Below are 11,168 nucleotides of genomic sequence, written 5' to 3'. Positions count from 1 at the left end.
ATTGGTAAATGTAAAATATAGTGACACAACTATATTTTGTCTACAGAACATAGACTGAAAGCAAAAGGATGGAAAAAGATAAATCATGCAGTCACCAAAAGATAATTGGAATGACTACACTAATGTCAGCTAAAATGCACTTTAAGATAAAACTTCTTAGATACAAAGAGGTATATTTTGTGATGCCAGCAGGTTCAATCCATTAAGAAGTACAGCAGTTATAAACCTAAATGCCCCTAACAACAGAGACCCAAAATAAATGAAGCAAAAACTGATAGAAATGAAGGGACAAATAGGCAATTCAACAGTAACAGCTGGATATTTTAGCTCACACTTTCTACAGTGGCTAGACTGACTTGACGGAGCATCAGTGAGGAAATACAAAGTCTGAATAATGTAAACTGTCAAGACCTTCTCAACAGCAACGGGACAGTCCACCATCCACAGATCCACAGCACAACAAACATTCAAGGACACATGGAAAGTTCTGCAGGATAAAAACAAATATTAGGGCATAAAACAATTTTCAATAAATTTATAAGGATAAAATCACAAAAATTATGTTTTCTGATCACAAGTGAGTAAAATTACTGTGTTGTCAGAAAAGTCATGTGTCATGACTTTTTGGAAATCAATAATAATAAGAGAAAATTTGGACAATTCACAAATATGTAGAAATTAAGCAATACATTCCTAAATAGCCAATGGATCAAAAAAGAAGCCATAAGAGAAATGGGAGCAAAACTGGAGTTAAGTAAGACAAATTGACCCTGCAAACTCCAAGAAGTGTTTATCCAGAGCACAGTTTGCAAAGGATCACCCCTGGGGAACACTCCCCGTGGAACCTGCTGGAAGGCTCAAGCAGCAGGAACCTTGTCTTCCTCCTTTAAGATCTGACACAGAAACATCCTCTTCTTGTTTTGATTATGAGATCTTCCGGGTAGGACCCCAAGATTGGTGTCTACACACTCCAATAAAATGCCAGGTGCTCAATCACTGCTGTCAACCAGCTAATTAAAAGTGGACCTCCCTCCTTGCGGAGTCATTCAACCCCTGATTCGATTCATTTACCAAATGGGACAGGTGGTGTGGCTGCACCTGTCAGAGGCCCTGTCAGGTTGTGTGGGGTGGGGGTGGGGCTGGGGGGCATGTAAAGAAGCTGGGGGAAGTCATGGGGCTCTTGGGGGGAGGGGCTGGACTCTTCTCCAATCCCTTTTCTGTCATGAGCATCTCTGAAATCTTTAATGCAGACCCCCCCTTGTTCCTGGTCCCTCTGATGGCGGTGGAGGTGTTTGTGCTTCACGTGCGCCCTCTCGGCTTTAGAAATGGAGGAATTGAAAGATTTTCTTTATTTAGATATAAAAAAAAAATACAGTACATCCCATGCACCAGTGTAGCCAATGTACATATAGAGAGTCATCATTTCTAGAACAGTTATTATAATGACAGGAAATAGAAAGTTATAGGAATCAGATAATCCCACTAAAAAACCTGAATTAAAATTGTTAACCTAAATAGCAAAAACCCCTTTTCTATATGTTTGTGAGCACTCGAAACTTGTAAGTATTATTAGTAAAAAAAAAAAAAAATTACGAAATATTAGTTACTTTTTTTAAGGTCAGTGTTATCTACAATCCCCTGAAGTGGGAGGGGCCTCCCCAGAGTGGGGTCCTCTGTCCATGAAGAAGGGTGGGTGAGTCGGAGCATTTGCCTGACCCCCCCCCCCAGGCAGTGGAATGTTCCATATGGGGGTGAAAGTGGGAGACACAAAGATGACCGCAGGGTTAGGGCAGGGCTTTGCCTTCTGCAGGGCCTGAGGGTTCTGCTGGGGTTCCCTGAGATGTGGCAGCAACGAGGTGCGAAGGCAAACGGCATGGCTCCATTGCGCAGCAATTTTGGGGTCCGGACAGAGTTGCTGTGGGTCATATTTTGAGTGCCTCGAAGTCAGCCAAGCCAGGAGACAGGAGTAAATTGGGGGTCGGGGGAAGAGCCAGCATGAGAGTTAGAGGGAACACTGGCAGAGGGCAGGGCAGGTCAGCTCTGGGAATGTCTGCCCCACTTTCACCAGGAGGGGTGTTGGTGATTATCAAATTGGGGTCACAGCTACTCCAGACGCGCCCCAGAGGGAGTGGTGTGAGGCGGCCTTGCCCTGTGATCTGTCACACTTGCTCTCCCTCCAGGACGAATTCACAGTTGCTTCAAAGTTCAACAAGCCGTTTCCCTGACTTGGGTGGGATTTTCAGCGCCCAGAACTGAAGGCCAGTGACGTCACCCCAGCACCCAAAGTCAGGAATGGCCGAGGGGTCCCTTCCTATCTTTTGCGAGACCTGGGGAGGGCCCGGCCGGGCAGGGGTGGGGAACTTGGGAGGGAGTGAAGTTGGAGCCGGAGAGGGTGCTGGATGGGACTGTGCTGTCATGCGCCGCCTCCCCCTTGCCCCCGCCCCCAATCTAGCCCTTTGCCTGCAGTACCAGGCCCTCTGGGCTCAGGGACCCCAGGGGAGGACCTTCCAGTCAGCTGAACACAAGCTGCTTTAAGGTCCAGTGTCCCAGGTTAGACCTGGGCCTGGCTGCGTGGTTACTGACTGTCTGGGCCCAGACACCAGCCTGGATTTTCCAGAAGTTTAGGGGTCGCCATCACTGAAATATGTTCTTGGGAGTTTCGGGGAGCTAGAGTTACCTACATGGAGCTCCCAGGGGGACGGGGGCTGGGCTAGGTCTCTCTTCTCCTGTCCCTTTGCTGGCTTAATGCAGACAGTCCCTGTTCCCGGGGCTCCTCTGACGCTGGTGGTGCTGCGGCTCCCCAAGGTGGTGTGGTCTGGGGGACGCCGGAGGAAGGGGAGCTGGGCTGGGGGCATCTGTGCCGCCATCCCAGGACTCAGTCCCAGGTGTCCCACTGGCCTGAGTTGCAGTGATTCGGGTCCCCAGGCCCAGAGACCCAGGGTCCCCTAATACGGCAGCTCCTCGCGGGGGTCTGAGCTGTACAGCTCGGCCAGCATCTTGAACCTGGGCCCCCAGTCGTTGAGGAAGTCATAATCCACGTCCGAGTCGGAAGAGTCGGTGCCCAGGGAGCTGAGGGACTCGGCGATGGACTCGGAGCCCTCGTAGCCGTAGATGTGCGTCGTGTCGTAGGGCGGCCCCCCCTCGTCGAGGTCTGCCTCCTCCTTCTTCACCTCGATCATGGTGGCCATCTCCCCGGGCCCCCCGTGCACCCCGGGCCCATGGCGGGGTGGCTTCTGCACCTGGGCGTAGAGGGCCGGCCTGGTGTCCAGCGCCGGCCGCGGGGGTTTGGCCCGGCCACGGCGCACCGAGTTGAGCACCGACACGTCGTAGCTCGTGGTGTCCATCTCGCCGCCACCCTCCTCGTCGTAGGTGACCAGTTGCTCGTGGATCTCCAGGACGCTCTTGCTGTGCGCGCGGGCCTGGTTCCGGATCCGCCGCCACAGGAAGATGAGCAGGGTGATCACTGCGGGGAAATGCACCAGGGCTGGTCAGACAGGGATCAGCCGGCAGTGTGGACCCTCACCCCGAGTTTCACCTGCTCCCTCCCTGGACACTCCTGGCCCAACCCAACTTCCTAGAGAAATCAGCACAGAAAGATTGGTTCGCTCTGCATCTGGTGGGGCCACCCGGCCTCATCTCCACGGGAGAGAACCATCTCCCGTGCCCTGATTGGGAATGGGGAGGAGAGGAATAGAAAGGGCTGCCCTCAAGTTCATTCTTACCTGCCTTCTCAGCCACCTTTACCTGCATCCTCATTTCCTGCATTCTCATAGCACCGGGGCAAATCCTTCGATATTATGTCCAAAGGCCAGGAGGCCAGAGGCCGGGTCCGACACCGAAAAGGCATGGGGTTGTACTTTGGAGCGCACAGACTCAGAGGCTTGCTTTGTTGACAGTAGTGATGGGGGTGATGGATAGAGGTGGTGCTGGTCAGGGTGGTGCCTGCTCTCTGGATGCAGCAGCCACTCTTGGGCACTGCTGCCTGCACTGGCATGGTATGGGGTGCATGCTGGTGTTTTCTCACTCAAGGTAGCTTTTATTATTACAGTTCAGCGAGCTGGACTCAGAGAGCTGCGGTATCCGCGAGTCCCCTGTGGGGCACTGGTGTCGACATCCATGCCAGTGCAAGCTGAGGGCAGTGTGCCAGTGTGAGGTTCAGCCACCCCGGGAGGGGGTGGAGTGTATGTGCAGACAGCCCCTAAAATTAGGTTCTGATTACCCCCAGGCTTTGTCTGTCTAGCCTCGAGTTACTTAACAAGCTATTACTGCACATGTGCGTAAATCTGGGACACCCTCTCTGAGCCTTGGTCTCCTTGTCTGTAAAATGGAAGTGAAGACTGCTCAGTGTATATTTGGGGATGCAGTTAGAAGGCTAGAGGTGGCAGTGCCAGCACTACCACTGCTGCCAATATGGCTTTCATTATTAAAAGGGGAACCTGACTCTGGTGAGTACGCTGTGCTACAGAAACCCCCAAAGGGGAGATACTGATAGGTAAGGCCTGGAGCAGATGCGGGTGCACCACCACATATATCGCCCAGTCCTGTTACTGTAGCTCAGGGGGTGATATCTAACCTCTGAGGTGTCTCCTCACGTGGCTGGCCCTGCCCCATCTCATGGCAGGGTAAGAGCAGGAGAGCTGATGCCCCTGGGAGGAGTCCCCAGCCATGAGCTGAGAGGAGCAGGTGCACCAATGCCAGCTGTGAGTGCTTACAACAGTTCCTTGCAACATTGTCTAGTAGGTAGATTTGCTTTAAGTTCCTTTCAGGCATTTTTGCCTCAAACATTTTCACCACATAACTAATTGGCTTTAGGCAACTTTGCTGTAAAAATATAAAATCATGAAAAAAGGAATTCAGGATTTAATGTGGGAACTAAGTTCTTTATGATATAAAAAAAAATCTGCTGTTACTCAGTAAAATGAGTAAGATGAATGGATGATGCTATTTGTATAACTGCATGTAACATGTAACTGGCGGTGCACATGTGGACTACATGTACATGTCCCGTCTCATGTCCAGTCCTGTTTCACCAAATCATTGCACCAGATTCCGTGCCGAGTTCCAAAATTCTGTCTCCATCACATTCTCCCAAATAGCTAAAACCTTTTCACTCTTTTCAAGAAACCTGTCAGGACTCACACAGCAGTCTCTTTTTGGGGATTGGGGGTGGGGAGCGCTTGATTTTTCTTTTGCCTCCGGCTGCTAACATTGTGTAATGTATTTGGTAAAGAGGGCATTAGCGAACAGGAGGTTTATCTAAAGTAGCACAAGAATGGATGACTAATACTCTTGAAGACTCTTGTGAATTGCTGGTTGGCTCTCTCAGAGTTGCCTTGCTTGGTTGCAAGGGGAAAAAATGACGTTGCTCACTGAAGGATTTGCAAGCTGATAGGCGATCATTGTCGAGTATTGTGTGCAGCTTGGCTTAACACTCCTATTTTTACACTTCCGGTAAGATTTATAGTGTTTTTATTCTACCAAGTCAATATATAGATAGCCACTATTTTCAGACTACCGTGTCTACTTGTTATTCTATAGACCATTGTGATTTAAATAATGGCTATGATTTCTATGAAGGACTATGATTTGTACAGAGAATGGGAATACTGTGTCTTTGAAACCAAGCTCAAACCAAACTTAACTGTCAAACCAAACTGTCAGCAAATTCGCCTATATTTTACGGCAAAGTTGCCTTATGGCAGCTTAGCTGTACAGCAAAAAGGCTTGCGGCGAGGACGTTTTGGCGCGTTTACCAGACGTGGTTTCTTGCACACAGTAAGTGCTCAAAATATGTCAGTCAGGGCCTCCCTGGTGGCTCACGGGGTTAACATGCAACCTATGAAGCTATCCGCAGCCTCTGCAGCACGAGTTCGATCCCCAGCCAGGAGTTACCCACATGGCACAGCAGACCTCTCCTGTCTCCCCGCTGCTCCCCTCAGCAGTGTATTTCAGTAGATCTGCCTGTTCTGTTCCCCAGTCTGTCTCTGGTGAATCCTCTCAGCCCCCTATACCACTGGCCTGTACCCCAGTTCATGTATGCATAAATATATTTTTTTAAAGATCTATTTATTTTTGCACAAGAACAGGGCTACAGGCCAGATGCGCGGGAGGGTGAGAGGATTCACCAGAGACAGAGCAGGAAGCAGAACAGGCAGACTGACTGAAATACACTGCTGAGGGGAGCAGTGGGCGAGACAGGAGAGGTCTGCTGCGCCATGTGGGATTCTCCCTGGCTGGCAGGGATTGAACTCGCGCTGCAGAGGCTGCAAACAGCTTAACAGTGCGGCACTCGACCACCTGCGCCATCAGGGAGGCCCATAAATGCGTAAATATTTTAAAAAAATGTCAGTCGAATGAGTGAATGTCACATATAAAATAGTTTAAAGTAGAAGAGCGTCTTGGGCCCTGCCCCTCCCTCTACTGTCCCCACCTGTCCGCCTTCCCCATCCCCCTCATTCTTAGACAGCCATGGGGTGGAGCTTGGGCCCAGGATGCTTGAGTGGAACCCCAAGGCCCAGGGTTGTGCTATGTCCTGGAGGCTGGGAGGCAGGATAGGGGCGAACTGCTGGCCCCTTCCTCCGCCTGTGCGGCCCTGGGTGTCCCCCTAAACCCCTCTCACTCTCCAACTGACCTGTGATGGTGAGGATGCAGAGGAAGATGGCCACCAGCGCCTGGATGCTGATGCCTGCCTGGGCTGATGCCTCTTCGCAGAAGGTGAACTCTCCATGGTCGTTGCACTTGCACACGGCCACGGCCAGTGTGCTGGTGCTGGTGAGGCTCGGCCTCCCGTTGTCAGCGATGAGCACGGGCAGGAAGTGGAACTTGGTCCGCTCCCGGTCAAACTGTCCGTACTTGACTGTGATGTTGGCCGTGTTATCTGGAAACACCAAGGCCTCCCAGTCAGGCTCTGCTGCCCTGAGTGCCCTGTCCCCTCATTCACATTGTGGGATGATGTGGCCTGCCTCCTCCAGGGAGCCCTCCCTGACTGCGCCATGTGCGGCCTGGGCTGCTTCTCTGCCCTTTGTGTCCCTTACTTCCTGCCTGAGCGCAGGAGTCGATTCCTTCAGAGAAGGGATGTTCTGGGCAGTTGCTGTGACCTAGCCTCTAAGAATGGCCAGGCCAGAATGTAAAGTCCTTGCTTTCTGTGTCTGTGGGCAATTGATATGCCTTCCTCTTCTCTGACCCCTATCCAGTAGCAGGCGTCTCTCTTTTGGCTCAGTTAGTTAATGGGTTGTTAAAGCTTTGACAAGGAACCAGGGAAAAAGTAAAGTTTTAAAAACTCTTTTTAGTACTGAGTTACCGTCTTAGTTTCTGCCATCCCTGAAAATCCATTAGAAAGTAAAAACAATGCAAATGTTCCCCGCGCACCCAGGGAATGATTACATAGGTAATCGAGGATTTCCTGGGCAGACTGGAATCAGGAATGTGCTTTGGCCTAAATACAGACAGTCCCTGATTTATACAATTGTTCAACCTTCAATTTTTTGACTTTACAGTGGTGGGAAAATTATATGCATTCAGTCAAAACTCCACTTAGAATTTTAAATTTCAGTCTTTTCCTGGGTTGGTATTTGATATTCTCTGGCATGCCGAGCAGGGGCGGCTTCCAGTCAGCCCTGCAGGGACGAGGATAAGGCTGGTGTTTTTTTCACTTTCAGTACAGCGGTCACTTGTGACATGAGGTATTCAGCATTTTATGGTAAAAGAGGTTTGTGTTGGATGGGTTTTGCCCACCTGGAGGCTAATGAAAGTGTTCTGAGCATGTTTAAGGTAGGCAAGGCTGGTGTTTGGCAGGTGAGGTGTATTAAATGCATTTTTAACTTGTGCTATTTTCAATTTATGAAGGGTTTTCCAGGCTATAACTCCATGGTAAGTCTCGGAAGATCTGAATGGACTCATCCTCTTAGCTCTGATAAGTGTTAAGAAGGATCTCCCCTGGTTAGAGACCAGATAGGCCACGCTCTGTGTGATGATGCTGGTGTTCGGGATCCGGGCCAGGCATTCCCTGCTCCGGGATTTGTCTCACTACACAGTGCTGGCCCACGTGGCACGCCAGACCGAAGCAGGAGGCCATCTTTCAGATGTCAAGTGAAAGCCAGTTATATGTCACTATTAGGTTTATTACAACTGCGGATAATAATATGGCCAATGACACTTTACCACTATGTTAGGGTATTCACACTAAGTAAATCTGAGACTTGCCACCTGCTTGCAGGTGGCACTGAAATTTTCTCCCCCTTTGTAGACTCCTGCCGGTGGGGCTGAGGTGGGACATTGGGGGTGTGATAACTGGTGTTTATTCTACATTATTTGCTGCTAAAGATATTTGAATGTTAATAAATATATTACTGACAATACATCATGGCCCCCTTTCCAGTTCCACCAGAGGCTCCTGAAGGACAGGTCTGGGACGGATTCCCCTGGTTCTACCCCCTTTCAGGAGCCCCACTCCTGACCTTCCTCAAAAGTGACAATAGCTGTTTCTATACCGGGGTCTTCGTCAACCACGGTTTTGCCCAGAGACAGGCAAGGATTCTGCCCCATGCTGGGTAAAGGATCACTCTAATTTAGACCTAAGGGGTATTTTCTCTGCTTTTCTGAGAAAGCTGCAGAAATCCTGGAAACCTGTCTGCTCTTGACTGGAACTCAGTCCCCTCAGCATCCTCATTCTAAGGATATACTCGTCGGAAGGACTGCCTGGGCTGGGATTGGGGAAGCCGCTCTCCCGCACCCCTGGTGGTGAGTAGTCATCGTAGCTGAATTGACACATGATGCCCTTGGCATTTCAGAATTCACATTTCCAGTTTTGATTTTCTGGGAATGAACTCCGAGTTGCATGTTGTAGAGCATTTTGCCGTTGTGCTGAGCACAGAGTTTGGGTGGGGGAAGGAATCCCTTGGCTCGCCGTGTACCAGGCTGTCTGCACCCCTCCCTGTTCCCCACCCCCTGCTGACCGGAGCACCTTAGGGGGACTGGCAGGCCCAGTAGACTTGCCATGTGCTGGGGTGGCTCTGACGACTGCACAGACCAGGAAGGTAGGCGGCGGGGTTGTGGAATCTCCTGTGACCTGACACCCCCAGGTCGTTGGCCTGGTGGTTGATCCTGGCACTTCGGGCCTCAAATAGCCACACTCCCGAGGCTGCTAAGAGGCAGGCAGGCTGATTGGGTGCTCACCATAATTGTCCGTGAGGGTGAAGTTGCTGTCCTCAGTGCCCAGGGAGAATCGGAATCTCACGTTTTGTGGCGTGATGTCCTTGTCTATGGCTGAGATTTGGATGACCAGCTGCAGCGCGAAGATAGGAGACAGTCAGTGGTGGTGTTGGGGTGACTGGGGGTTCTGTGGTGGAGACTCTGGGTTTAGATCTGACCTTTGCTGCCTCTCACCTGCAGCATTAATCTAAATGACCTCCACAGAGCTGCTCTTCCTGTCACCACTCCCCGCCAATTTACTCCCCACAGGTGCTCTCTAAATCTCTGTTTCTCCATCTTTAAAAAAGATGGAGAACCTGGTGTGAAGGTTATATTAAGCCCCTGCTGTGGCTGGGAGATGCTGTCCCTCAGCCTGCCCCAGGGGGGCGCTGCCTTCCCCTCCCACCTGAGCCAGACTCACCTTGCCTTGGGGAGAATTCTCGCAGACTTTGGGCTCGTAGGGCTGGGCGAATTCTGGGGCATTGTCGTTCTCATCCAAAACTTCAATGTGGACTTGCACAATGGATTCTTTGCCCGTGGGGTTCCCTGCAGGGGAGAAGGACCCATCACTTTAGAGGACTCAGGTGCCAACTTACAGGGGCGGCGGTGGGTGGGGAGAAGGTGTGTCCTGGAGGGATGCCCTTTACTGAAGGGCTGTGGACCTCTGGGAGAGACGCCTAGGATGTATTCTGGATGAAAGGAGTGGAGGAGGAAGGGGTAAAACTTTATATACAAAGGTGTTTACTAAGGAATTACTTGTAAGAATCAAAAATGGTAAGCCACCTGGGGCCTCCCTGGTGGTGCAAGGGGTTAAGCACAGCACTGTGAAGCCATCAGCAGCCACTGCAGCATGAGTTCAATCCCCAGTGGCCAGGGAGCTACCCACATGGCGCAGCAGACCTCTCCTGTCTTGCCTGCCGCTCCCCTCAGCAGTATCTTTGGTCTATCTGCCTGTTCTGCTCTCCACTCTGTCTCTGGTGAATCCTCTCACCCCCCATACCTCTGGCCTGTACCCCAGTTCTTGTATGCATAAATAAATCAATCTTTTTAAAAAAATGGTAAGCAACCTAAGTGAATTTCAGAAGGGTTTCAGTAAATTAATATAATCAAGCGATTCACTTATTAAATAATTGGACTTAGGAATTAAACTTCTATAAATAAGTATAATTTAATCAAATAAGGTTAATTCATTACAAAATAACTTAAAAGGTAAACCACCTAAGTGAGATGGGACTAATAAATTACATTACTTTAGAAGAATGGACTGTGTAGCCATTTATAATGACCATGTAAGTGACAGTTTTAAAATGTAATTCGAAAAAGACATTTTAGTGAAAATAAATGGTTCTGGAGGAAAATTAAGTAAAAAAGGAGGACATGGTTTTTATACAAATATTATGATCTCACTTATATAAAAGTATGTGTAGAAAAAGACGAGAGAAAATATACCAAAGTGCCAATAGAAATTATCTCTGTATGGTGGGGTCATGGGGGCTAATTTCCTTCTCCTTTTCTGTATTTTCCATACTTTATTATTTTTATTTACTCATTTATTTTATTTTTCTCCACCTCTATCCCTTATGCCTCCTTTTCCTCTTTTTTCCCTCTCCCTCTTAACCTCAGAGTCTTCTTGGTGATTACTGATGTCCGCTAGTTTTTGAAAGTATTTTATTATTAAATTGTATGGATGTAAGTGTCCAGTATTTGCCCTTCTCGTTCTGACTTGTTTTACTATACATCATTTTCTCACACTCCCTCCATTTTGTTGAAAATGCCTGGATTTCTCCCATGCTTATGACTGAGTAGTGCTCCAGGGTGTGGCTATACCACCTCTTCTTAAGCCAGTCGCCTGTGGATGGACATGTCGGCTGTTTCCATGTCCTAGCGATGGTCAATAATACTGTGGGAAGGTTCTGGAATGCATGGTCTTTTGTGATGATGGTTTCCTATTCTTTGGCTTGCTGCCCAGGAATGGGATT

At 49.5% G+C, this 11,168-nt stretch overlaps 1 protein-coding gene across 1 annotated transcript in view; it reads right to left on the bottom strand.

Annotated features, from left to right (window-relative positions):
- Positions 1-1,197: 1,197 nt before the first annotated feature.
- CDH5 (cadherin 5) overlaps positions 1,198-11,168 on the bottom strand; it is a 32,051-nt gene continuing 22,080 nt past the window's right edge. Inside the window, exons 9-12 of the mRNA XM_037515810.2 lie at positions 9,611-9,735; positions 9,175-9,283; positions 6,632-6,877; positions 1,198-3,463 (exon numbers count right to left, since the gene is read on the bottom strand). Of these exons, the coding sequence (XP_037371707.1) occupies positions 2,946-3,463; positions 6,632-6,877; positions 9,175-9,283; positions 9,611-9,735 (998 nt within the window). The 3' untranslated portion in view covers positions 1,198-2,945. The remainder of the gene's footprint in view (positions 3,464-6,631; positions 6,878-9,174; positions 9,284-9,610; positions 9,736-11,168) is intronic.

This window comes from Talpa occidentalis, unplaced genomic scaffold (genome assembly GCF_014898055.3).
Source record: "Talpa occidentalis isolate TD23 unplaced genomic scaffold, MPIMG_talOcc4v2.1 talOcc4.17, whole genome shotgun sequence".
Classification (NCBI taxonomy): Eukaryota; Metazoa; Chordata; class Mammalia; order Eulipotyphla; family Talpidae; genus Talpa; species Talpa occidentalis.
Note: the sequence above shows the minus strand (reverse complement) of the source record. Positions and strands in the feature narration are given on the sequence as shown.